This window comes from Hemitrygon akajei, chromosome 12 (genome assembly GCF_048418815.1).
Source record: "Hemitrygon akajei chromosome 12, sHemAka1.3, whole genome shotgun sequence".
Classification (NCBI taxonomy): Eukaryota; Metazoa; Chordata; class Chondrichthyes; order Myliobatiformes; family Dasyatidae; genus Hemitrygon; species Hemitrygon akajei.
Window position 1 is genome coordinate 109,154,825 of NC_133135.1, and position 27,900 is coordinate 109,182,724.

A 27,900-nucleotide genomic window follows, 5' to 3' on the forward strand; every position below is an offset into this window, starting at 1 on the left:
ACGTGAAAAAAAAACTGCAGATGCTGGAAATCCAGAGCAACACACACAAAATGCAGGAGGAACTCAGCAGGCTTGGCAGCATTTGTGGAGAAGAGTGCAGTTGATGTTTTGGGCTGAGACCCTTCAACAGGACCTTCTCCATAGATGCTGCCTGGCCTGCCGAGTTCCTCCAGTATTTTGTGTGAGCTGCTATGTTGACTTCAGCCTATTGTATCCTGTGCCTCCAAGTACCCCAAAACCCCATGCTTAATAATGGACTCCAACATTCTCACAACAACTGAAGTAGGGCTAACTGTTCTGCACACATAGATGATCCTAATGGAAACAAAATTGAAATATCGTAAATCAAAATTGAAATCTTGTACCTAGGGATGATCCTTGCATTGGAGTTAATGTATTACTGTTGCTCTCTGAGTTTGGATACTAATGCAGACACATTGTATGACATTGTCTCAAGAACTCCTGTACTCGCGTAGGTTTCCTGTAAGACTTCACGTTACACAATAAATCACCATATTTGGCCATTGGGGATTAACATCATATTTAAAGATCAAAATGCTGTACAATTTCAGCAACTTTTTCCATAATTAATAATAAGGCCTTGTATCTGACAAGACATTTGGTATGCCATCCAAAGTTCAAAATTCAAAGTTAATCTATTCTCTAAGTCCATACAGTATACGCCATCATATACTGCCTGGAGATTCATTTTCAATAGTCAAAGTACATTTATTATCAAAATACGTATACATTATACAACCTTGAGATTCATCTCCTTACAGGCAGCCACAAAGCAAAGAAACCCAAAAGACCATCAAACACTTAATGTGCAGACGGAGGGTAAGAACTGTGCAAACAATAAAAGAAAGCAAATAGCATTTAGAACGAACGCACAAAGCCTGGAGCAGGCCACAGCCTCAGCATCAGTTTAGCATAGTGTGGAGTAAACTTCACAAAGCAGTGAACAGAACCAACCCTCACCTCCGGTCGGAACACCCTGCCTTCTCAATCCATCTGGCCCAGCATTTGGCAAATGTCTTGCAGGCAATTAAAGGAAAATGAAAAAGAGAAATTATGAAAGACAAAGATGACAAACAACCAATATGCAAAGAATAAAAAAGTAAATAAATAATACTGAATTGTTGAGTTCTTGAAAGTGAATCTGTGTTGTGGAATCAGTTTGTGTTGTGGTGAGTGAAGTTATCCACACTGGTTCAGGAGCCTGATGGTTGTGGGGTAATAACTGTTCCTGAACCTGGTGGGGTGGGACCTGAGGCTCATTGTGGTGAGTGAAGTTATCCACACTGGTTCAGGAGCCTGATGGTTGTGGGGTAATAACTGTTCCTGAACCTGGTGGTGTGGGACCTGAGGCTCATTGTGGTGAGTGAAGTTATCCCCTCTGGTTCAGGAGCCTGATGGTTGTGGGGTAATAACTGTTCCTGAACCTGGTGGTGTGGGACCTGAGGCTCATTGTGGTGAGTGAAGTTATCCACACTGGTTCAGGAGCCTGATGGTTGTGGGGTAATAACTGTTCCTGAACCTGGTGGTGTGGGACCTGAGGCTCATTGTGGTGAGTGAAGTTATCCACACTGGTTCAGGAGCCTGATGGTTGTGGGGTAATAACTGTTCCTGAACCTGGTGTTGTGGGACCTGAGGCTCATTGTGGTGAGTGAAGTTATCCACACTGGTTCAGGAGCCTGATGGTTGTGGGGTAATAACTGTTCCTGAACCTGGTGGTGTGGGACCTGAGGCTCATTGTGGTGAGTGAAGTTATCCACACTGGTTCAGGAGCTTGATGGTTTCAGGGTAATAACTGTTCCTGATCCTGGTGGTGTGGGACCTGAGGCTCATTGTGGTGAGTGAAGTTACCCACACTGGTTCAGGAGCCTGATGGTTGTGGGGTAATAACTGTTCCTGAACCTGGTGGTGTCGGACCTGAGGCTCATTGTGATGAGTGAAGTTACCCACACTGGTTCAGGAGCCTGATGGTTGTGGGGTAATAACTGTTCCTGAACCTGGTGGTGTGGGACCTGAGGCTCATTGTGGTGAGTGAAGTTATCCACGCTGGTTCAGGAGCCTGATGGTTGTGGGTTAATAACTGTTCCTGAACCTGGTGGTGTGGAACCAAATACTCCTGTCCAATGATAGCAGTGAGAAGAAAGCTAAAACTATCGGCTGGTGCACCAGTACAGTACTTAAAGATTGTTTAATATCATGTCCAGTACACAAGTGTCAAGGAGAACAAAATAATTGTTACTCTGAATCTGATGCAGCGCAAAAATAAACACCACAGAATAAGATTACTTACTTACTGCCCATTACACCGCTGGCATTCAGGGCAGCAATGAAGGTCCTCCATTTCTGGGGGTGTTCAGGGCTTCCTTTATCATGTCAGTAGCTTCCTCTCGGTTTTCACTACTGTCAGTCTTACAAGTCCCAGGTGGAGACTCAGGAATACCGTCACACTCAGATGTACAGCAGAAGGATTCTTCATTGCTGTTTCTGTAACAGTTTTGACCAGTCAGGCTTTTAGCCCTGAACTGAATTCGCAAACCTGGAGGACCGGTGGATCACTCCGAGTCTGGCCTCTACTCTTTGACCTGTTTAGCATGGGTGACCCTGCTAAGAGCCAAAGCATAAAACTCTGACTGAAGCCAGCATAGCTCTCTGGGTCATTGAAGCACACAAACCTCCAAACCACAACAAGGTTGTGGTCCTTTTGGAGGACCATTAGATAAAGAACACAATAAATATAAATACATAAAATAGCCTCTATACAGATTGATTGTATGTCCGTATAATGACATTAGGCACAAGAGTGTCTGTACATAAGGTGACTGACTGTGATAAGAGTCAGAGTCAACTTATGTACAATTGATCAGAAGGCAAGAGATTTTGGATGTGTGATGGAGAAATGAGATTGGAGAAAGATGGCAAAGGTTGAGGCACGTGAAACTGCCGATGCAGACTTTCAAACAAAACTTTGACAATTCCTTCCCTCCTCCAGATGCCGTTCAATCTGTTGAGCTCTTCCAACAGATTGTTTACTGCCCATGGTTACCCCATTAATAGGTGGTAATTACCTCTGGTTATGCCATTGCAGGGCATTTCCCATGGTTACACCAGAACTAGCCATTGCCATATTTATTGGGTAGAGACGAGGGAGAGTTGGTCATGTCATTTTACAGTTGATGTTCATGGATCCTTGTTGATAGTTTTCTCCCAGCCTGGTCAACGTAATACTGGCTGCAATCCCCACATTGGATTTTGCAGACCATATTGGTCTTGTCTAATAGCTTGGTTTTGATCTTTTGGTCTGCAAACTACTCTTCTCAACGTTGCTGTTGGCTTACCCATGAAGATTGAGAGGGGGAAAAATTTGACTTGGCATCAGTGAAAGTCATGGCACAGGCCAACACGCAGTTTGCAAGAGAATTCCCAGAAGCGCGGTTTTCCATGAACAATTCTGTAAACAAACGTGTAGAGGTTGATCTCATTGATGAGCCAGTGCATGTAGAATTCCTGTCCACAACGCATGAATTTCACCACACAATCAGTGATGAGAATTTCTCCCCGCATCACAAATGGGTTTCTGAAGTGCTGACCAATAAGCAGATTATTAAGTATATGAAGGCCAAACATTCAGAGAACTCCACAATTAATAGTGCTCTGATGCAGTCCCCTCGTATGGTGATGAAACGCTTGCAAGTAGGTTGCTAAGATCGGAAAACAACTCAACCCAAAATTCAATCACCCAAGCTATAAATCTTCTGAATTATTCCAACACTTGCTCATGTTAATGAATTCCCATTATTCCCCATTTATAGGTTTTGCATCTACTTACATCATGTCCATCGTCACCACCACCCCCCATCTAGATATTGTCCACAGTTACCCCATGTTTTGTCCATTGTCACCACATATCTGGGTATTGTCCATAGTGACCCCATGTCTAGGTAATAATCCATATTTGCCCCATGTACAGGTAGTACCATAGTTACACGATAGTAACCCACCCTACGTCAGGATGCTGTTGATCGACTATAGCTCAGCATTTAATACCATCATTCCCACAATCCTGAATGAGAAGTTGAAAAACCTGGGCCTCCGTACCTTCCTCTGTAATCGGATCCTTGACTTCCTAACCGGAAGACCACAGTCTGTGCAGATTGCTGATAACATCTCCTCCTCACTGACAATCAACACTGGCGCACCTCAGGGTGTGTGCTTAGCCCACTACTCTCTGTTTACACATGACTGTGTGGCTAGACATAGCTCAAATATCAACTACACATTTGCTGATGATACAGCCATTGTTGGTAGAATCTCAGTTGGTGATGAGTGGGTGTACAGGAGTGAGATATGCCAACTAGTGGAAACAACCTGGCACTCAACGCCAGTGATACAAAAGAGCTGATTGTGGACTTCAGGAAGGGTAGGACAAAGGAACACATACCAATCCTCATAGAGGGATCAGAAGTGGAGAGAGTGAGCAGCTTCAAGTTCCTGGGTGTCAAGATCTCTGAGGATCTAACATATTGATGTAGTCATAAAGAAGGCAAGACAGCGGCTATACTTTACTAGGAGTTTGAAGTGATTTGGCATGTCAACAAATACACTCAAAAACTTCTATAGTTGTACCGTGGAGAGCACGGCTGCATCACTGTCTGGTATGGGGGATGGGGGCTACTGCACAGGACCGACAAAAGCTGCAGAAGGTTGTAAATCTAGTCAGCTCCATCTTGGGTACTAGCCTACAAAGTACCCAGGACATCTTTAGGGAGCAGTATCCCAGAAAGGCAGCATACATTATTAAGGACCTCCAGCACCCAGGACATGCCCTTTTCTCACCGTTACCATCAGGTAGGAGATACAGAAGCCTGAAGGTACACACTCAGTGTTTCAGGAACAGCTTCTTCCCCTCTGCCATCCGATTCCTAAAAGGACACTGAATCTTTGGACACGACCTCACTTTATTAAATATGCAGTATTTCTGTTTTTGCACATTTTTAAATAACCTATTCAATATACATAATTGATTTACTTGTTAATTTATTATTATTATATTTTTTCTCTCTCTGCTAAATTATGTATTGCATTGAACTGCTGCTAAGTTAACAAATTTCATGTCATATGCCGGTGATAATAAACCTGATTGTGATTCTGGATATTGTCCATTGTTACCCCATTTCTGTGCATTGTCCATAGTTATCCAATATCTGGATAATGTCCATAGTTAGCCTATGTCTAGATATGGTCCATAGTTATCCAATATCTGGATAATGTCCATAGTTACCCCATGTCTAGATACGGTCCATAGTTATCCAATATCTGGATAATGTCCATAGTTAGCCTATGTCTAGATATGGTCCATAGTTATCCAATATCTGGATAATGTCCATAGTTACCCCATGTCTAGATATGGTCCATAGCTACCCCATGTCTAGATATGGTCCATAGCTACCCCATGTCTAGATATGGTCCGTAGTTACCCCATGTCTAGATATGGTCCATAGTTAGCCTTGTCTAGATATTGTCCATAGTTATCCAATATCTGGATAATGTCCATAGTTAGCCCATGCCTAGATATGGTCCATAGTTATCCAATATCTGGATAATGTCCATAGTTACCCCATGTCTAGATATGGTCCATAGTTAGCCCATGTCTAGATATGGTCCATAGCTACCCCATGTCTAGATATTGTCCGTAGTTACCCCATGTCTAGATATTGTCCGTAGTTACCCCATGTCTAGATATTATCCGTAGTTACCCCATGTCTAGATATTGTCCATAGTTACCCCATGTCTAGATATTGCGCAAATTTAACCCATTTCTATATATCGTCCATAGTTACCCCATTTCTTGGTATTGTCCATAGTTACCTCATGTCTAGATATTGTCCATAGATACCCATGTGTAGGTACTCTTCATAGTTATCCCATGTCTAGATATTGTCTGTAGTTGCTGTTGTGATGGAAATAACTGGTTCTTTGAGTCTCAACAGTAGAGGCCTGGACACACACATCCAATATCTGGATAATGTCCATAGTTAGCCCATGTCTAGATATTGTCCATAGTTATCCAATATCTGGATAATGTCCATAGTTAGCCCATGTCTAGATATTGTCCATAGTTATCCAATATCTGGATAATGTCCATAGATAATCCATGTCTAGATATGGTCCATAGTTAGCCCATGTCTAGATATGGTCCATAGTTATCCCATGTCTAGATATTGTCCGTAGTTACCCCATGTCTAGATATTGTCTATAGTTACCCCATGTCTAGATATTGCGCAAATTTAACCCATTTCTATATATCGTCCATAGTTACCCCATTTCTCGGTATTGTCCAGAGTTACCTCATGTCTAGATATTGTCCATAGATACCCATGTCTAGATATTGTCCATAGATACCCATGTCTAGGTACTCTTCATAGTTATCCCATGTCTAGATATTGTCTGTAGTTACAGATATAATAAGGAATTTATCATTAAAGGGGAAGTCGGGTCAACACAAGCAACTACAATACACAGGAAGCGGTGTGGGGACAGGGTACGGTTACACATACAAAGAACAAGGGAAAAGCACTACAACAGCTATCCCCCTTGACCTTGGATAGCCGCGGCTCCCTTACCAGGACAAACGATAGACCTTCCCAAACATAAATCAATGCACTTACCTTCAATGTGGTGGTCTGTAAGAGAAAGCGAGCCAGGGACAAGTCTCACCTTTTATAGCATGGGGCTGGGCGAGATAATCCAATTAAGGTGACCAATAATTTAGGTGTGCATTGATTAGTTGGGAGGGACCAAATGTTGATTGGCATGTGGTGTGTCCTCCGACCAGCCAGGTGGCAGTGCGTCTGTCACGTGGCCGGTATCTCTGGATACACTCCACCCCTCGGAAGATGCACCACATAGCCAACACACATAAGAGGGTGGAACAAAATCGCATATACCAGAAATAACCAATTTTGAGCAGCTAAGTAAATGCAGAGACACTCTTAATCAGCTGGCATGCGCAACATAGTATAGAAATGGCTATGATTACAAGAATGAGTGCGATGGACCAGTGAGTGACAGTTGCCCACCACCCCCCTAGGGACCCAAACAGCCACCAATTGCCCCATGATGTGTTGTGTTGGAGGAGCTGGTCCCTTGATTTTTGAATTTTAGCCACCGAGTCCCAAATGTGAGCAGCCAAGTGAGTGATGTTGCTGGACTCATCAGGGATAAAGGTACAGCATTCCTTACCAACCACTGCACACGTTCCACCATCAGCAGCGAGTAGGTAGTCCAGTGCCATTCGGTTCTGCAGGGTGACCATCCTGACAGCTGTCAGTTCTGCCGCCGTTCGGGTGAGGGCATCCTCCGTGTGTTGCAGTGCCACTGCCGTCTCGTTGGCCAGAGTCTCGAGCACACTGGTCATCTGGATCACCTCCCGGGACAGCCATAACTGGGAAAAGCTATCATCCAGAACCTCTCTGCCTCTGTAATGGCCCTCTTGTCTTGGTGGCCGCTGTACGCCGGATGCTCCCCAAGGTCATTCAGGGGGTGGATGAAGGGCACCACATATGCTGGAAAGCAGCAGCCGTACCAGCTCGTGGGGAGCCACGGGTAGGCGTGGTGGCTGCAGATCCAGTGGGTCCCGTTCATGGTCCAGGGAGCTCCCAGCTTAGCGGCATGGTCGGCAGTGGTCACTGGGGCACCTGGGTACCAGTTTCACTGACAGTTGCTGTGACCAACGGAAAAGTTAGAAGTGTGCACATTGCGGAGTCTGCACAGCATTCGTTAGGTCTACTCAGTGGCTGTGGAATAAATTAGGGTGGGGACTCGGGTGGAGGTCAAATTGTAGGGAGGGAAATAGCAGTTCCTGAAGCACCCACCCCATCGGGGGTCAAGGGAAGAGATGTTGTGTAGTGGGGAGGAGAGTGGTGGGGGACTGCCCGCAGGGCCCCCCCCCCAAACAGATATACCAAAACCAGCAGGAGCAAACAGTCTGTGTAAACAGTTCATCTCAATGTCATCCAGTGGGATCGGCGTGAGTGGCAGCGCATCATCAGCGTGTGCTGGGGCCCGCAAGCAGATCCAGCAGTCCGATCTGTTGGTGTTGCTGGCAAACTCGTAAGCGACCCTGAGGAAGGTGTTGGCAGCTGTCACGGAGCCGAGCATCGCAGCGACCAGGAGGGATGACTGGAGTCGCACCATTGTCCTGTAGAGGGAGACGGGGGTGGAGGGGTGGGGGTAGGTGTAGGAGGAAACTCATTCCCGTCTGGTTAAATGCCGGGTATGTATACAGGACAAGTCAGATTTGCCCGGAATGGCAACCCAGCGGGTGTTCCCTGGACCACGCGCGACAATTTCTCCCTTTCTGGGGAGGCTGTGTGGCTGTCGGATCCATACTCTGCCCGAGTCCTCGGTCTCGGGGGGGTTCGGTAGTTTCCCAGTCGGGAGATGGGGACTGTGCCAGGTGGCGGGCCATTGGGGATCTCCCTTGGCTAGTGGGCCGTGTGTTTAACTGGTCAGCGGCCTGCTGAAGGACACTTAGCCACCCCTGCAGTGTGCGAGAGGGTGTCAGAGTGCGGATTTTTTCCTTGAGCAGGCCGTTCATTCTTTCAATTAAGCCCGATGCCTGGGGGTGGTGGGGTAGATGGAACAGCCACGAGATCCCCTCCTCAGCCGCCCAGGTCTGGGCTTTGGTCCCATCAAAGTGTGAGCCCTGATCGGATTGTACCTCCCATGGGACCCCATAGAGAAAGGAGAGGTGCTGTAATCCTCTGATGGTGCCGTTCTGGTCGGCCCTCTCACAGGGCACCTGAGTATGTGTCCACCATCGTGAGGACATACTGCTTCTTATTCTGTCGCGGGAGCGGTCCAATAAGTCGATTTGCCATACCTGATCCGCTCCCGTGCCACGACGAATGTGGCCCGGTGACCCTATCGGCCAGGCCCGTGGCTTGACTAGTTGGCGGATGGGGCAGTTACCTACAGAGGTTTTACATTGATCGAGTGTCAAGGCGACACCGAATTGTTCAGCCCAGCGCCGCGTGCCTTTGCGGTGTGCCCACGCAGCTAGTGCACTGGGGTCTGTGTCAGGGGTGGAAGTGGTGGCAGATGATATTTGGGCAGCCTGGTCCACAGCAGCGTTAAACGTTGCCTCTTCATTATCTTTCCGGGTATGGGCATCCACATGGTGGACAGAAATTTTCCTGTGGGTAGCCTGGTCCCAAATGAAACGCCAGTGGTGCTGTCCCCAGAGGGGACTTCCGTGTATTTCCCACCCCATGTCTTGCCACCGGGCCATCCACAATGCAATGCCGTTAGCTACTGCCCAGGAGTCAGTGTAGATGTGGACTGGTCCGGTAGTGTTTTGGAGGGTGAGGGCTACTGCCGCCAGCTCGGCAAGTTGACTGGAACCCCCCTCTCCCTCGGTGGTTAAAATTCTACGTGTGGCGGGATGAAGTGCTGCCGCTTTCCAAAATTGTTTACTCCCTTTCCAGCGGCTGGAGCCGTCTGTGAACCAGGTGTGCAGTTTGCTGTCGGGGTCGAGGGAATCGAAGGGTTGACCCCAACATGCTGGGGAGGATTGTACCTCGGGGATGTCCGGGGCAGGGTCCTGGGACTGGGGGAAAGCCATGACTTGTTCATGGAGGCGGCTGACCCCTTCAGGACCAGGCTCAGCCCGCTCCGCAATGTACCACTTCCACTTGACAATGGGGGACCTCTGGGCACGGCCCTCCTTGTGGGTAGAATCGGGGGACTTGACCCATCGCATTATGGGGAGATGGGGGCGAAGGACGACAGGGTCGGTGCCTGTTTGGTGTTCTGTGGTGAGGAGCGCCAGGTAGCAGGCTAGCAGCTGGCGCTCAAAGGGGCTGTAGCGAACTGCCGCTTCAGGTAGGGACTTAGTCCAGAAACCAAGGGGGACTCTACACCCTGGGGTCTTCTGCCAGAGGCTCCACTCGGCGACCGTCTCGCTCGCTGAGACCTGTAACTCAAAAGGCAGACCCGCCTGGCGGGAAGAAAGTGGCATGGCTTGTTCCACCGCTAGTTTCGCTGTATCAAAGGCAGACTGTTCTGCTGGCCCCCAGAGAAATGTGGATTTTTCCCTGGAGATCCTATAGAGCGGCCGGAGAAGCAGGGTCAAGTGGGGTATATGCTGCCGCCAATAGCCCAGGAGCCCCACGAATCTCTGTGTGTCAGTTTTATTCGAGGGGACGGCAAAATATAAAATTTTATTTTTAGCGGCACCGGGTATGCTTCCGTGCCCGGAGTTCCATTGTACTCCGAGGAAAATGACACCCTGGCTGGGGCCCTGTATTTTTTCCATATTAATGGCCCAGCCCCGTCCCCTGAGGGATTCGATTAGCATGTGAAGGGCCTTTGACACAATGGTCTCAGAAGGATCTTGGAGAAGAATATTGTCTATATAATGTGCAATCGAAATCTCCGGTGGGAACTGGATGTTGTGTAAATCGTGGAAGACAAGGCCATGGCAGATAGTGGGGCTGTGAATATAGCCTTGGGGTAGGTGACAAAATGTGCATTGTCTGCTATCCCAAGTGAAGGCAAACTGGTCTTGGCTATCTGAGTGCAGGGGAATCGAGAAAAATGCATTCGCTAAATCGACAACAGCGTACCAGGGTTTATGGGGACGGCCTGCGATGTCTTCAATAAGGGTGACAATGTCAGGTACAGCCTTGTTCAATTGCCTATAATCAACGGTCATCCGCCAGGAGCCGTTCTTCTTTTGGATGGGCCAAATGGGGCTATTGAAAGGCGAGGCAGCGGTTCTAATAATTCCCTCCCGTAACAGGGCTTGAATGGAGTCTGCGATTTCTTGGAGCCCCCCCCCCCCCCCGGCACTCTGTACTGACTGTTACAGATGATCTTGGAGGGAGGGGGAATAACAATTGGCTCCCACTTAGCCGCCCCGACGACAATAGTGGCTCGCGCGATGCCGAAGGTGAACTTGCCCGTTTGTTTCAAGTGATTGTCCCTTTAAAACATTGATCCCGAGGATACATTCCGGGGAGGAGGCAATAAGGACTTGTACACATCTGGGGGAATGGTTGCCTATGGCTAGGCGAAGGGTGACCTCCCCAGCTGGTAACAGGGAGCCCCCCAATCCCTCTATCTGCATGTCTGTACCCCTCCATGAGGCAGGATTGCCTGGGATAATGGTGTGCTGGGTACCTGTGTCGACAAGCGCCATACACCTCTGTGTGTTTCCCTTTCCCCAATGTACTGTGATGGGTATATGTGGCCTCAGGCCCCCTGGGCGGGAAAGGGCGAGAGAGCAAATGCACCGGGGGCCCTGGCCTTCATCCTATGGGAGGGGGGAAGAGGGCTGCCACGCTGGGGGTGAGGCACTTTGCTGGTGGAGGTGGGACATTTCCTGCCTGACGAGCTGTCTGAGTTCTGCTTCGAGGGCCTTCGAGTCAGTTTCAGGCAGGGGAGGCGCGGAGGGTGGCTCGGTGTGGGTGGTCTTTTTGTAAGTAGTCTTCCCCCTGCAATGCTCCTTCCACAGGGCATATAGGTTGGGGGTGGGGATGCCATCTATCTGGTTACGACCTCACAGACCGTACCCCATTGCGGGCGCCCTTGTAGATCCCACTCCAGAAGTGTGGGATAGCGAGCTCGTACCGCGGTCAATACCCGATCCCACAGAGTTGTGCCGTCGTGGATTTCTGCTTGTGGCACCCACAGCACATTGTTTATGCTCTGCTGGTCAGAGAGTCTTCCCAGGGCGCTTGCCCCCTGATGGGAGAGGCTGAGGTTGGGCCCCCCCCCCCGTCCTACAGCCAGGCGGCGAGGTGCTCGCCTGGTCGTTGGCGGTACCTATCCGCCAGTTGGGTCAGCTCCTTGGGGGAGAAGTCCCGGGTCTCTGTGGTCTGGGAGTGACTAGGGGAAGGTCCATCCGTCTCCCCCTTGTCCCCTTCCTCCCTGCGGTGAACCTGGGACCGCGTGGTGACGGGTCGGGCATGTTGGAGCTCGGGTGAGAAGGGGGAAGGGTGGTTGTGGGACCTTGGTTCCTCGGGCACCCCCTCGTCGTCACTATCCAGCCAGATGTCCCCATCCCCCAGCCATGCGTCCAGCTTGTCACCACGCTGGACTAAGGCTCGAATCTTTAATGGGTCCGGCTGCCAGCCAGACCGACGGGCTGCCCTGGCCTGCTGAGGTTTTATGAGGCGACAGGCAAGTTCAGTTCCCCTAACTTCAAGGTCATTGGCTCGGGCCTGGGCAGCCTGTGCTGCTTCCTTCAGCGTGCAACAACGCTGACTGAGGTCTTCAATTTCCCTGTCCTTCTGACCACACAAGTGCTGCAGGTGATCAGTAATTCTAACCTGGGTCTCAGCAGGGACGCAAACAACCAGAAGGCACCCCTTTGACTCCCCTTGGCTTTGGGGAACTCTGATTCCTTCAGGAGGGAGACCACATGATGGCCCAGCTTCTCTCCACGGGGCTCTAACTGCTCAGACCAGTCCACTGGTTTTCCGTGGTCTGCCAGCATGCTGGCCAGACTCTCAAATCCCTCCCTTTCATCAGCCCGCCCGGGGATCTTATCCTGGGTGCCTGCACTGGCTTTCTTCCCCTTATTCCAGAACATTATCCCCTGTGCTTGTGTCCAGCCAAAACCTATGAGACCCTGCTCGCAGCGCCAAATGTTGTGATAGAAATAACTGGTTCTTTGAGTCTCAACAGTAGAGGCCTGGACACACACAGTTTTAATAATAAGGAATTTATTATTAAAGGGGAAGTCGGGTCAACACAGGCAACTACAATACACAGGAAGCGGTGTGGGGACAGGGTACGGTTACACAGACAAAGAACAAGGGAAAAGCACTACGACAGCTATCCCCCTTGACCTTGGATAGCCGCGGCTCCCTTACCAGGACAAACGATAGACCTTCCCAAACATAAATCAATGCACTTATCTCCAATGAGGTGGTCTGTAAGAGAAAGCGAGCCAGGGACAAGTCTCACCTTTTATAGATGGGGCTGGGCGAGATAATCCAATTAAGGTGACTAATAATTTAGTTGTGCATTGATTAGTTGGGAGGGACCAAATGTTGATTGGCATGTGGTGTGTCCTCCGACCAGCCAGGTGGCAGTGCGTCTGTCACGTGGCCGGTATCTCTGGATACACTCCACCCCTCGGAAGATGCACCACATAGCCAACACACATAAGAGGGTGGAACAAAATCGCATATACCAGAAATAACCAATTTTGAGCAGCTAAGTAAATGCAGAGACACTCTTAATCAGCTGGCATGCGCAACATAGTATAGAAATGGCTATGATTACAAGAATGAGTGCGATGGACCAGTGAGTGACAGTTGCCCACCACCCCCCTAGGGACCCAAACAGCCACCAATTGCCCCATGATGTGTTGTGCTGGAGGAGCTGGTCCCTTGATTTTTGAATTTTAGCCACCGAGTCCCGAATGTGAGCGGCCAAGTGAGTGATGTTGCTGGACTCATCAGGGATAAAGGTACAGCATTCCTTACCAACCACTGCACACGTTCCACCATCAGCAGCGAGTAGGTAGTCCAGTGCCATTCGGTTCTGCAGGGTGACCATCCTGACAGCTGTCAGTTCTGCCGCCGTTCGGGTGAGGGCATCCTCCGTGTGTTGCAGTGCCACTGCCGTCTCGTTGGCCAGAGTCTCGAGCACACTGGTCATCTGGATCACCTCCCGGGACAGCCATAACTGGGAAAAGCTATCATCCAGAACCTCTCTGCCTCTGTAATGGCCCTCTTGTCTCGGTGGCCGCTGTACGCCGGATGCTCCCCAAGGTCATTCAGGGGGTGGATGAAGGGCACCACATATGCTGGAAAGCAGCAGCCGTACCAGCTCGTGGGGAGCCACGGGTAGGCGTGGTGGCCGCAGATCCAGTGGGTCCCGTTTAGGGTCCAGGGAGCTCCCAGCTTAGCGGCATGGTCGGCAGTGGTCACTGGGGCACCTGGGTACCAGTTTCGCTCACAGTGGCTGTGACCAACAGAAAAGTTAGAAGTGTGCACATTGCGGAGTCTGCACAGCATTCGTTAGGTCTACTCAGTGGCTGTGGAATAAATGAGGGTGGGGACTCGGGTGGAGGTCAAATTGTAGGGAGGGAAATAGCAGTTCCTGAAGCACCCACCCCATCGGGGGTCAAGGGAAGAGATGTTGTGTAGTGGGGAGGAGAGTGGTGGGGGACTGCCCGCAGGGCCCCCCCAAACAGATATACCAAAACCAGCAGGAGCAAACAGTCTGTGTAAACAGTTCATCTCAATGTCATCCAGTGGGATCGGCGTGAGTGGCAGCGCATCATCAGCGTGTGCTGGGGCCCGCAAGCAGATCCAGCAGTCCGATCGGTTGGTGTTGCTGGCAAACTCGTAAGCGACCCTGAGGAAGGTGTTGGCAGCTGTCACGGAGCCGAGCATCGCAGCGACCAGGAGGGATGACTGGAGTCGCACCATTGTCCTGTAGAGGGAGACGGGGGTGGAGGGGTGGGGGTAGGTGTAGGAGGAAACTCATTCCCGTCTGGTTAAATGCCAGGTATGTATACAGGACAAGTCAGATTTGCCCGGAATGGCAACCCAGCGGGTGTCCCCTGGACCACGCGCGACAATTTCTCCCTTTCTGGGGAGGCTGTGTGGCTGTCGGATCCATACTCTGCCCGAGTCCTCGGTCTCGGGGGGTTCGGTAGTTTCCCAGTCGGGAGATGGGGACTGTGCCAGGTGGCGGGCCATTGGGGATCTCCCTTGGCTAGTGGACCGTGTGTTTAACTGGTCAGCGGCCTGCTGAAGGACACTTAGCCACCCCTGCAGTGTGCGAGAGGGTGTCAGAGTGCGGATTTTTTCCTTGAGCAGGCCGTTCATTCTTTCAATTAAGCCCGATGCCTGGGGGTGGTGGGGTAGATGGAACAGCCACGAGATCCCCTCCTCAGCCGCCCAGGTCTGGGCTTTGGTCCCATCAAAGTGTGAGCCCTGATCGGATTGTACCTCCCATGGGACCCCATAGAGAGAGGAGAGGTGCTGTAATCCTCTGATGGAGCCGTTCTGGTCGGCCCTCTCACAGGGCACCGCCACCAGGACACCCGAGTACGTGTCCACCATCGTGAGGACATACTGCTTCTTATTCTGTCGCGGGAGCGGTCCAATAAGTCGATTTGCCATACCTGACCCGCTCCCGTGCCGCGACGAATGTGGCCTGGTGGCCCTATCGGCCAGTCCCGTGGCTTGACTTGCTGGCAGATGGGGCAGTTATCTACAGATGTTTTACATTGATCGAGTGTCAAGGCGATACCGAATTGTTCAGCCCAGCGCCGCGTGCCATCGGCCCCTAAGTGGCCACTTTTGCGGTGTGCCCACGCAGCTAGTGCACTGGGGTCGGTGTGCCCACGCAGCTCGTGCACTGGGGTCTGTGTGCCCACGCAGCTAGTGCACTGGGGTCTGTGTGCCCACGCAGCTAGTGCACTGGGGTCGGTGTGCCCACGCAGCTAGTGCACTGGGGTCTGTGTGCCCACGCAGCTAGTGCACTGGGGTCGGTGTGCCCACGCAGCTAGTGCACTGGGGTCTGTGTGCCCACGCAGCTAGTGCACTGGGGTCGGTGTGCCCACGCAGCTAGTGCACTGGGGTCTGTGTGCCCACGCAGCTAGTGCACTGGGGTCGGTGTGCCCACGCAGCTAGTGCACTGGGGTCGGTGTGCCCACGCAGCTAGTGCACTGGGGTCTGTGTGCCCACGCAGCTAGTGCACTGGGGTCGGTGTGCCCACGCAGCTAGTGCACTGGGGTCGGTGTGCCCACGCAGCTAGTGCACTGGGGTCTGTGTCAGGGGTGGAAGTGATGGCAGATGATATTTGGGCAGCCTGGTCCACAGCAGCGTTAAACATTGCCTCTTCATTATCTTTCCGGGTATGGGCATCCACATGGTGGACAGAAATTTTCCTGTGGGTAGCCTGGTCCCAAATGAAACGCCAGTGGTGCTGTCCCCAGAGGGGACGTCCGTGTATTTCCCACCCCATGTCTTGCCACCGGGCCATCCACACTGCAATGCCGTTAGCTACTGCCCAGGAGTCAGTATAGATGTGCACTGGTCCGGTAGTGTTTTGGAGGGTGAGGGCTACTGCCACCAGCTCGGCAAGTTGACTGGAACCCCCCTCTCCCTCGGTGGTTAAAATTCTACGTGTGGCGGGATGAAGTGCTGCCGCTTTCCAAAATTGTTTACCCCCTTTCCAGCAGCTGGAGCCATCTGTGAACCAGGCGCGCAGTTTGCTGTCGGGGTCGAGGGAATCGAAGGGTTGACCCCAACATGCTGGGGAGGGTTGTACCTCGGGGATGTCCGGGGCAGGGTCCTGGGACTGGGGGAAAGCCATGACTTGTTCATGGAGGCGGCTGACCCCTTCAGGACCAGGCTCAGCCCGCTCCGCAATGTACCACTTCCACTTGACAATGGGGGACCTCTGGGCACGGCCCTCCTTGTGGGTAGAATCGGGGGACTTGACCCATCGCATTATGGGGAGATGGGGGCGAAGGACGACAGGGTCGGTGCCTGTTTGGTGTTCTGTGGCGAGGAGCGCTAGGTAGCAGGCTAGCAGCTGGCGCTCAAAGGGGCTGTAGCGAACTGCCGCTTCAGGTAGGAACTTAGTCCAGAAACCGAGGGGGACTCTATGCCCTGGGGTCTTCTGCCAGAGGCTCCACTCGGCGACCGTCTCGCTCGCTGAGACCTGTAACTCAAAAGGCAGACCCGCCTGGCGGGAAGAAAGTGGCATGGCTTGTTCCACCGCTAGTTTCACCGTATCAAAGGCAGACTGTTCTGCTGGCCCCCAGAGAAATGTGGATTTTTCCCTGGAGATCCTATAGAGCGGCCGGAGAAGCAGGGTCAAGTGGGGTATATGCTACCGCCAATAGCCCAGGAGCCCCACGAATCTCTGTGTGTCAGTTTTATTCGAGGGGATGGCAAAATATAAAATTTTATTTTTAGCGGCACCGGGTATGCTTCCGTGCCCGGAGTTCCATTGTACTCCAAGGAAAATGACACCCTGGCTGGGGCCCTGTATTTTTTCCATATTAATGGCCCAGCCCCGTCCCCTGAGGGATTCGATTAGCATGTGAAGGGCCTTTGACACAATGGTCTCAGAAGGACCTTGGAGAAGAATATTGTCTATATAATGTGCAATTGAAATCTCCGGTGGGAACTGGATGTTGTGTAAATCACGGAAGACAAGGCCATGGCAGATAGTGGGGCTGTGAATATAGCCTTGGGGTAGGTGACAAAATGTGCATTGTCTGCTATCCCAAGTAAAGGCAAACTGGTCTTGGCTATCTGAGTGCAGGGGAATCGAGAAAAATGCATTCGCTAAATCGACAACAGCGTACCAGGGTTTATGGGGACGGCCTGCGATGTCTTCAATAAGGGTGACAATGTCAGGTACAGCCTTGTTCAATTGCCTATAATCAACGGTCATCCGCCAGGAGCCGTTCTTCTTTTGGATGGGCCAAATGGGGCTATTGAAAGGCGAGGCAGCGGTTCTAATAATTCCCTCCCGTAACAGGGCTTGAATGGAGTCTGCGATTTCTTGGAGCCCCCCCCCGGCACTCTGTACTGACTGTTACAGATGATCTTGGAGGGAGGGGGAATAACAATTGGCTCCCACTTAGCCGCCCCGACGACAATAGTGGCTCGCGCGATGCCGAAGGTGAACTTGCCCGTTTGTTTCAAGTGATTGTCCCTTTAAAACATTGATCCCGAGGATACATTCCGGGGAGGAGGCAATAAGGACTTGTACACATCTGGGGGAATGGTTGCCTATGGCTAGGCGAAGGGTGACCTCCCCAGCTGGTAACAGGGAGCCCCCCAATCCCTCTATCTGCATGTCTGTACCCCTCCATGAGGCAGGATTGCCTGGGATAATGGTGTGCTGGGTACCTGTGTCGACAAGCGCCATACACCTCTGTGTGTTTCCCTTTCCCCAATGTACTGTGATGGGTATATGTGGCCTCAGGCCCCCTGGGCGGGAAAGGGCGAGAGAGCAAATGCACCGGGGGCCCTGGCCTTCATCCTATGGGAGGGGGGAAGAGGGCTGCCACGCTGGGGGTGAGGCACTTTGCTGGTGGAGGTGGGACATTTCCTGCCTGACGAGCTGTCTGAGTTCTGCTTCGAGGGCCTTCGAGTCAGTTTCAGGCAGGGGAGGCGCGGAGGGTGGCTCGGTGTGGGTGGTCTTTTTGTAAGTAGTCTTCCCCCTGCAATGCTCCTTCCACAGGGCATATAGGTTGGGGGTGGGGATGCCATCTATCTGGTTACGACCTCACAGACCGTACCCCATTGCGGGCGCCCTTGTAGATCCCACTCCAGAAGTGTGGGATAGCGAGCTCGTACCGCGGTCAATACCCGATCCCACAGAGTTGTGCCGTCGTGGATTTCTGCTTGTGGCACCCACAGCACATTGTTTATGCTCTGCTGGTCAGAGAGTCTTCCCAGGGCGCTTGCCCCCTGATGGGAGAGGCTGAGGTTGGGCCCCCCCCCCCCCCCCGTCCTACAGCCGGAGCAGCCAGGCGGCGAGGTGCTCGCCTGGTCGTTGGCGGTACCTATCCGCCAGTTGGGTCAGCTCCTTGGGGGAGAAGTCCCGGGTCTCTGTGGTCTGGGAGTGACTAGGGGAAGGTCCATCCGTCTCCCCCTTGTCCCCTTCCTCCCTGCGGTGAACCTGGGACCGCGTGGTGACGGGTCGGGCATGTTGGAGCTCGGGTGAGAAGGGGGAAGGGTGGTTGTGGGACCTTGGTTCCTCGGGCACCCCCTCGTCGTCACTATCCAGCCAGATGTCCCCATCCCCCAGCCATGCGTCCAGCTTGTCACCACGCTGGACTAAGGCTCGAATCTTTAATGGGTCCGGCTGCCAGCCAGACCGACGGGCTGCCCTGGCCTGCTGAGGTTTTATGAGGCGACAGGCAAGTTCAGTTCCCCTAACTTCAAGGTCATTGGCTCGGGCCTGGGCAGCCTGTGCTGCTTCCTTCAGCGTGCAACAACGCTGACTGAGGTCTTCAATTTCCCTGTCCTTCTGACCACACAAGTGCTGCAGGTGATCAGTAATTCTAACCTGGGTCTCAGCAGGGACGCAAACAACCAGAAGGCACCCCTTTGACTCCCCTTGGCTTTGGGGAACTCTGATTCCTTCAGGAGGGAGACCACATGATGGCCCAGCTTCTCTCCACGGGGCTCTAACTGCTCAGACCAGTCCACTGGTTTTCCGTGGTCTGCCAGCATGCTGGCCAGACTCTCAAATCCCTCCCTTTCATCAGCCCGCCCGGGGATCTTATCCTGGGTGCCTGCACTGGCTTTCTTCCCCTTATTCCAGAACATTATCCCCTGTGCTTGTGTCCAGCCAAAACCTATGAGACCCTGCTCGCAGCGCCAAATGTTGTGATAGAAATAACTGGTTCTTTGAGTCTCAACAGTAGAGGCCTGGACACACACAGTTTTAATAATAAGGAATTTATTATTAAAGGGGAAGTCGGGTCAACACAGGCAACTACAATACACAGGAAGCGGTGTGGGGACAGGGTACGGTTACACAGACAAAGAACAAGGGAAAAGCACTACGACAGCTATCCCCCTTGACCTTGGATAGCCGCGGCTCCCTTACCAGGACAAACGATAGACCTTCCCAAACATAAATCAATGCACTTATCTCCAATGAGGTGGTCTGTAAGAGAAAGCGAGCCAGGGACAAGTCTCACCTTTTATAGATGGGGCTGGGCGAGATAATCCAATTAAGGTGACTAATAATTTAGTTGTGCATTGATTAGTTGGGAGGGACCAAATGTTGATTGGCATGTGGTGTGTCCTCCGACCAGCCAGGTGGCAGTGCGTCTGTCACGTGGCCGGTATCTCTGGATACACTCCACCCCTCGGAAGATGCACCACATAGCCAACACACATAAGAGGGTGGAACAAAATCGCATATACCAGAAATAACCAATTTTGAGCAGCTAAGTAAATGCAGAGACACTCTTAATCAGCTGGCATGCGCAACATAGTATAGAAATGGCTATGATTACAAGAATGAGTGCGATGGACCAGTGAGTGACAGTTGCCCACCACCCCCCTAGGGACCCAAACAGCCAACAATTGCCCCATGATGTGTTGTGCTGGAGGAGCTGGTCCCTTGATTTTTGAATTTTAGCCACCGAGTCCCAAATGTGAGCGGCCAAGTGAGTGATGTTGCTGGACTCATCAGGGATAAAGGTACAGCATTCCTTACCAACCACTGCACACGTTCCACCATCAGCAGCGAGTAGGTAGTCCAGTGCCATTCGGTTCTGCAGGGTGACCATCCTGACAGCTGTCAGTTCTGCCGCCGTTCGGGTGAGGGCATCCTCCGTGTGTTGCAGTGCCACTGCCGTCTCGTTGGCCAGAGTCTCGAGCACACTGGTCATCTGGATCACCTCCCAGGACAGCCATAACTGGGAAAAGCTATCATCCAGAACCTCTCTGCCTCTGTAATGGCCCTCTTGTCTCGGTGGCCGCTGTACGCCGGAAGCTCCCCAAGGTCTCTGCCTCTGTAATGGCCCTCTTGTCTCGGTGGCCGCTGTACGCCGGATGCTCCCCAAGGTCATTCAGGGGGTGGATGAAGGGCACCACATATGCTGGAAAGCAGCAGCCGTACCAGCTCGTGGGGAGCCACGGGTAGGCGTGGTGGCCGCAGATCCAGTGGGTCCCGTTTAGGGTCCAGGGAGCTCCCAGCTTAGCGGCATGGTCGGCAGTGGTCACTGGGGCACCTGGGTACCAGTTTCGCTCACAGTTGCTGTGACCAACGGAAAAGTTAGAAGTGTGCACATTGCGGAGTCTGCACAGCATTCGTTAGGTCTACTCAGTGGCTGTGGAATAAATGAGGGTGGGGACTCGGGTGGAGGTCAAATTGTAGGGAGGGAAATAGCAGTTCCTGAAGCACCCACCCCATCGGGGGTCAAGGGAAGAGATGTTGTGTAGTGGGGAGGAGAGTGGTGGGGGACTGCCCGCAGGGCCCCCCCAAACAGATCTACCAAAACCAGCAGGAGCAAACAGTCTGTGTAAACAGTTCATCTCAATGTCATCCAGTGGGATCGGCGTGAGTGGCAGCGCATCATCAGCGTCTGCTGGGGCCCGCAAGCAGATCCAGTAGTCCGATCTGTTGGTGTTGCTGGCAAACTCGTAAGCGACCCTGAGGAAGGTGTTGGCAGCTGTCACGGAGCCGAGCATCGTAGCGACCAGGAGGGATGACTGGAGTCGCACCATTGTCCTGTAGAGGGAGACGGGGGTGGAGGGGTGGGGGTAGGTGTAGGAGGAAACTCATTCCCGTCTGGTTAAATGCCGGGTATGTATACAGGACAAGTCAGATTTGCCCGGAATGGCGACCCAGCGGGTGTACCCTGGACCGCGCGCGACAATTTCCCCCTTTCTGGGGAGGCTGTGTGGCTGTCGGATCCATACTCTGCCCAAGTCCTCGGTCTCGGGGGGGTTCGGTGGTTTCCCAGTCGGGAGATGGGGACTGTGCCAGGTGGCGGGCCATTGGGGATCTCCCTTGGCTAGTGGGCCGTGTGTTTAACTGGTCAGCGGCCTGCTGAAGGACACTTAGCCACCCCTGCAGCGTGCGAGAGGGTGTCAGAGTGCGGATTTTTTCCTTGAGCAGGCCGTTCATTCTTTCAATTAAGCCCGATGCCTGGGGGTGGTGGGGTAGATGGAACAGCCACGAGATCCCCTCCTCAGCCGCCCAGGTCTGGGCTTTGGTCCCATCAAAGTGTGAGCCCTGATCGGATTGTACCTCCCATGGGACCCCATAGAGAGAGGAGAGGTGCTGTAATCCTCTGATGGTGCCGTTCTGGTCGGCCCTCTCACAGGGCACCGCCACCAGGACACCTGAGTATGTGTCCACCATCGTGAGGACATACTGCTTCTTATTCTGTCGCGGGAGCGGTCCAATAAGTCGATTTGCCATACCTGACCCGCTCCCGTGCCACGACGAATGTGGCCCGGTGGCCCTATCGGCCAGTCCCGTGGCTTGACTAGCTGGCAGATGGGGCAGTTATCTACAGAGGTTTTACATTGATCGAGTGTCAAGGCGACACCGAATTGTTCAGCCCAGCGCCGCGTGCCTTTGCGGTGTGCCCACGCAGCTAGTGCACTGGGGTCTGTGTCAGGGGTGGAAGTGGTGGCAGATGATATTTGGGCAGCCTGGTCCACAGCAGCGTTAAACGTTGCCTCTTCATTATCTTTCCGGGTATGGGCATCCACATGGTGGACAGAAATTTTCCTGTGGGTAGCCTGGTCCCAAATGAAACGCCAGTGGTGCTGTCCCCAGAGGGGACGTCCGTGTATTTCCGTGTATTCCGTCCGTGTATTTCCCACCCCATGTCTTGCCACTGGGCCATCCACAATGCAATGCCGTTAGCTACTGCCCAGGAGTCAGTATAGATGTGCACTGGTCCAGCTCGGCAAGTTGACTGGAACCCCCCTCTCCCTCGGTGGTTAAAATTCTACGTGTGGCGGGATGAAGTGCTGCCGCTTCCCAAAATTATTTACCCCCTTTCCAGCGGCTGGAGCCGTCTGTGAACCAGGCACGCAGTTTGCTGTCGGGGTCGAGGGAATCGAAGGGTTGACCCCAACATGCTGGGGAGGGTTGTACCTCGAGGATGTCCGGGGCAGGGTCCTGGGACTGGGGGAAAGCCATGACTTGTTCATGGAGGCGGCTGACCCCTTCAGGACCAGGCTCAGCCCGCTCCGCAATGTACCACTTCCACTTGACGTACCACTTCCACTTGACAATGGGGGACCTCTGGGCACAGCCCTCCTTGTGGGTAGAATCGGGGGACTTGACCCATCGCATTATGGGGAGATGGGGGCGAAGGACGACAGGGTCGGTGCCTGTTTGGTGTTCTGTGGCGAGGAGCGCTAGGTAGCAGGCTAGCAGCTGGCGCTCGAAGGGGCTGTAGCGAACTGCCGCTTCAGGTAGGGACTTAGTCCAGAAACCAAGGGGGACTCTACACCCTGGGGTCTTCTGCCAGAGGCTCCACTCGGCGACCGTCTCGCTCGCTGAGACCTGTAACTCAAAAGGCAGACCCGCCTGGCGGGAAGAAAGTGGCATGGCTTGTTCCACCCCTAGTTTCGCCGTATCAAAGGCAGCCTGTTCCGCTGGCCCCCAGAGAAATGTGGATTTTTTCCTGGAGATCCTATAGAGCGGCCGGAGAAGCAGGGTCAAGTGGGGTACATGCTGCCGCCAATAGCCCAGGAGCCCCACGAATCTCTGTGTGTCAGTTTTATTCGAGGGGACGGCAAAATATAAAATTTTATTTTTAGCGGCACCGGGTATGCTTCCGTGCCCGGAGTTCCATTGTACTCCAAGGAAAATGACACCCTGGCTGGGGCCCTGTATTTTTTCCATATTAATGGCCCAGCCCCGTCCCCTGAGGGATTCGATTAGCATGTGAAGGGCCTTTGACACAATGGTCTCAGAAGGATCTTGGAGAAGAATATTGTCTATATAATGTGCAATCGAAATCTCCGGTGGGAACTGGATGTTGTGTAAATCGCGGAAGACAAGGCCATGGCAGATAGTGGGGCTGTGAATGTAGCCTTGGGGTAGGTGACAAAATGTGCATTGTCTGCTATCCCAAGTAAAGGCAAACTGGTCTTGGCTATCTGAGTGCAGGGGAATCGAGAAAAATGCATTCGCTAAATCGACAACAGCGTACCAGGGTTTATGGGGACGGCCTGCGATGTCTTCAATAAGGGTGACAATGTCAGGTACAGCCTTGTTCAATTGCCTATAATCAACGGTCATCCGCCAGGAGCCGTTCTTCTTTTGGATGGGCCAAATGGGGCTATTGAAAGGCGAGGCAGCGGTTCTAATAATTCCCTCCCGTAACAGGGCTTGAATGGAGTCTGCGATTTCTTGGAGCCCCCCCCCGGCACTCTGTACTGACTGTTACAGATGATCTTGGAGGGAGGGGGAATAACAATTGGCTCCCACTTAGCCGCCCCGACGACAATAGTGGCTCGCGCGATGCCGAAGGTGAACTTGCCCGTTTGTTTCAAGTGATTGTCCCTTTAAAACATTGATCCCGAGGATACATTCCGGGGAGGAGGCAATAAGGACTTGTGCACGTCTGGGGGAATGGTTGCCTATGGCTAGGCGAAGGGTGACCTCCCCAGCTGGTAACAGGGAGCCCCCCAATCCCTCTATCTGCATGTCCGTACCCCTCCATGAGGCAGGATTGCCTGGGATAATGGTGTGCTGGGCGCCTGTGTCGACAAGCGCCATCCACCTCTGTGTGTTTCCCTTTCCCCAATGTACTGTGATGGGTATATGTGGCCTCAGGCCCCCTGGGCGGGAAAGGGCGAGAGAGCAAATGCACCGGGGGCCCTGGCCTTCATCCTATGGGAGGGGGGAAGAGGGCTGCCACGCCGGGGGTGAGGCACTTTGCTGGTGGAGGTGGGACATTTCCTGCCTGACGAGCTGTCTGAGTTCTGCTTCGAGGGCCTTCGAGTCAGTTTCAGGCAGGGGAGGCGCGGAGGGTGGCTCGGTGTGGGTGGTCTTTTTGTAAGTAGTCTTCCCCCTGCAATGCTCCTTCCACAGGGCATATAGGTTGGGGGTGGGGATGCCATCTATCTGGTTACGACCTCACAGACCGTACCCCATTGCGGGCGCCCTTGTAGATCCCACTCCAGAAGTGTGGGATAGCGAGCTCGTACCACGGTCACTACCCGATCCCACAGGGTTGTGCCGTCGTGGATTTCTGCTTGTGGCGCCCACAGCACATTGTTTATGCTCTGCTGGTCAGAGAGTCTTCCCAGGGCGCTTGCCTCCTGATGGGAGAGGCTGAGGTTGGGGCCCCCCCCCCCGTCCTACAGCCGGAGCAGCCAGGCGGCGAGGTGCTCGCCTGGTCGTTGGCGGTACCTATCCGCCAGTTGGGTCAGCTCCTTGGGGGAGAAGTCCCGGGTCTCTGTGGTCTGGGAGTGACTAGGGGAAGGTCCATCCGTCTCCCCCTTGTTCCCTTCCTCCCTGCGGTGAACCTGGGACCGCGTGGTGACGGGTCGGGCATGTTCGGGCTCGGGTGAGAAGGGGGAAGGGTGGTTGTGGGACCTTGGTTCCTCGGGCACTCCCTCGTCGTCACTATCCAGCCAGATGTCTCCATCCCCCAGCCATGCGTCCAGCTTGTCACCGCACTGGACTAAGGCTGGAATCTTTAATGGTCCGGCTGCCAGCCAGACCGACGGGCTGCCCCGGCCTGCTGAAGTTTTATGAGGCGACAGGCAAGTTCAGTTCCCCTAACTTCAAGGTCATTGGCTCGGGCCTGGGCAGCCTGTGCTGCTTCCTTCAGCGTGCAACAACGCTGACTGAGGTCTTCAATTTCCCTGTCCTTCTGACCACACAAGTGCTGCAGGTGATCAGTAATTCTAACCTGGCGTCTCAGCAGGGACGCAAACAACCAGAAGGCACCCCTTTGACTTCCCTTGGCTTTGGGGAACTCTGATTCCTTCAGGAGGGAGACCACATGATGGCCCAGCTTCTCTCCACGGGGCTCTAACTGCTCAGACCAGTCCACTGGTTTTCCGTGGTCTGCCAGCATGCTGGCCAGACTCTCAAATCCCTCCCTTTCATCAGCCCGCCCGGGGATCTTATCCTGGGTGCCTGCACTGGCTTTCTTCCCCTTATTCCAGAACATTATCCCCTGTGCTTGTGTCCAGCCAAAACCTATGAGACCCTGCTCACAGCGCCAAATGTTGTGATGGAAATAACTGGTTCTTTGAGTCTCAACAGTAGAGGCCTGGACACACACAGTTTTAATAATAAGGAATTTATTATTAAAGGGGAAGTCGGGTCAACACAAGCAACTACAATACACAGGAAGTGGTGTGGGGACAGGGTACGGTTACACAAACAAAGAACAAGGGAAAAGCACTACGACAGCTATCCCCCTTGACCTTGGATAGCCGCGGCTCCCTTAACAGGACAAACGATAGACCTTCCCAAACATAAATCAATGCACTTACCTCCAATGAGGTGGTCTGTAAGAGAAAGCGAGCCAGGGACAAGTCTCACCTTTTATAGATGGGGCTGGGCGAGATAATCCAATTAAGGTGACGAATAATTTAGTTGTGCATTGATTAGTTGGGAGGGACCAAATGTTGATTGGCATGTGGTGTGTCCTCCGACCAGCCAGGTGGCAGTGCGTCTGTCACGTGGCCGGTATCTCTGGATGCAGTTAACCCATGTCCAGATATTGTCCACAGTTACCCCACGTCTAGATATTGTCCACAGTTACCCCATGTCTAGATATTGTCCACAGTTACCCCATATCTAGATATTGTCAATAGTTACCCCGTCTAGATATTGTCCGTAGTTACCCCATGTCTAGATATTGTTACCCTCTTCTATTGGTATTGTCCACACTTAACTCATGTAAGGCTATTGTCAATAGTAACCCTATGTATATGTATTGTCCATAGATACCGCATATCTAGATATTGTCCAATATTACCTAATGTCTAGGTATTATGTACAGTTCCTCCCATAGTTAGTAAATATGGATGGACAATATCTAGACATGGGGTAACTATGGACAATATCTGATGTGAGGCATTCGTTAGTCTCGCGAGACCATGGATCTGCGCCTGAAAAGTCTAGCTTCAGTCTGTTGTATGGAAGACCGGCAGTTGCCCATGCAATGAGTCTCCCCTCTCCACGCCACCGATGTTGTCCCAGGGAAGGGCAAGGGCTGATACAACTTGGCACCAGTGTCATCACAGGAGTTGCCAGAACGAGGTTGAAGACAACGTCGGACTGCCTTAGGGACTCCAGCTCCGGATTTGTCCTCAGGGTTTACTCCCGAAGCCTCTCCCACGAGTGGGTATGGCCGCAAGGCATCAGAGGTTTGAAATCAGAGTTTTCCCTCTCTCAGATGGACTGCCTTCCCAGGCTGACGAGCTCTATCTACCCAAAGCACTGGTTTTAAGGCGCCAGGACCTGCCTTTGCCCCTTCTCCCGTCAGTAGGAACAGTTCCACCGGGCTTAGAGGCTAAGCCACACGAGAAGGCCAGGAGTTGGACTTGGTTATCAGAGGCTATTTGAGGCGCATGCCGTGAGGAGCACTTTTAGCTAGTGGGAGCTTGTCCCCACTACCACTCCTCAGCTTGACAACCTTGGAACCAGACAATATCTAGACATGGGGTAACTATGGACAACATCTAGACATGGGGTAACTATGGACAACATCTAGACATGTGGTAACTATGGACAACATCTAGACATGGGGTAACTATGGACAACATCTAGACATGGGTTAACTATGGACAACATCTAGACATGTGGTAACTATGGACAACATCTAGACATGTGGTAACTATGGACAACATCTAGACATGTGGTAACTATGGACAACATCTAGACATGGGGTAGCTATGCACAATATCTCAACATGGGGTAACTTTGGTCATGCCTAGACATGTGGTAACTATGGACAACATCTAGACATGGGGTAGCTATGCACAATATCTCAACATGGGGTAACTTTGGTCATGCCTAGACATGGGGTAACTATGGACAATACCTACACATGAGGTAATTGTGGACAATATCTACACATGAGGTAACAATGGTAATGCCTAGACATGGGATAACTATGGAGAATACCTAGACAGCTATTGTCCACAGCTACCCCTTGCCCAGGTATTGTCCATGGTTACTCCAGTTGGACACGGCACCTCACGATGATGATGACGATCCCAATTCTGACCTTACCTATGCGTCGCCCATTCCAAAAAGGTCAATGGGCATATAGAGACTTGCTCCATGGCTTTCATTGCCTGACTCCAGGCAACATTCATAGCTCCCCGCCATCTCGCGACGTTGCCCCTGGTTGCCCCGTCTAGCCCATCTCCC

The 27,900-nt window shown here is 52.4% G+C and overlaps 1 protein-coding gene across 1 annotated transcript; it reads right to left on the bottom strand.

Moving 5' to 3' along the window:
- Nucleotides 1-21,354: 21,354 nt before the first annotated feature.
- On the bottom strand, nucleotides 21,355-27,858 carry LOC140736650 (uncharacterized). The gene is given in 5 exon segments (XM_073062459.1): nucleotides 21,355-22,028; nucleotides 22,542-23,922; nucleotides 23,925-24,063; nucleotides 24,868-25,249; nucleotides 27,825-27,858. Coding segments are annotated over 5 exon segments (2,610 nt in total).
- Nucleotides 27,859-27,900: the final 42 nt, after the last annotated feature.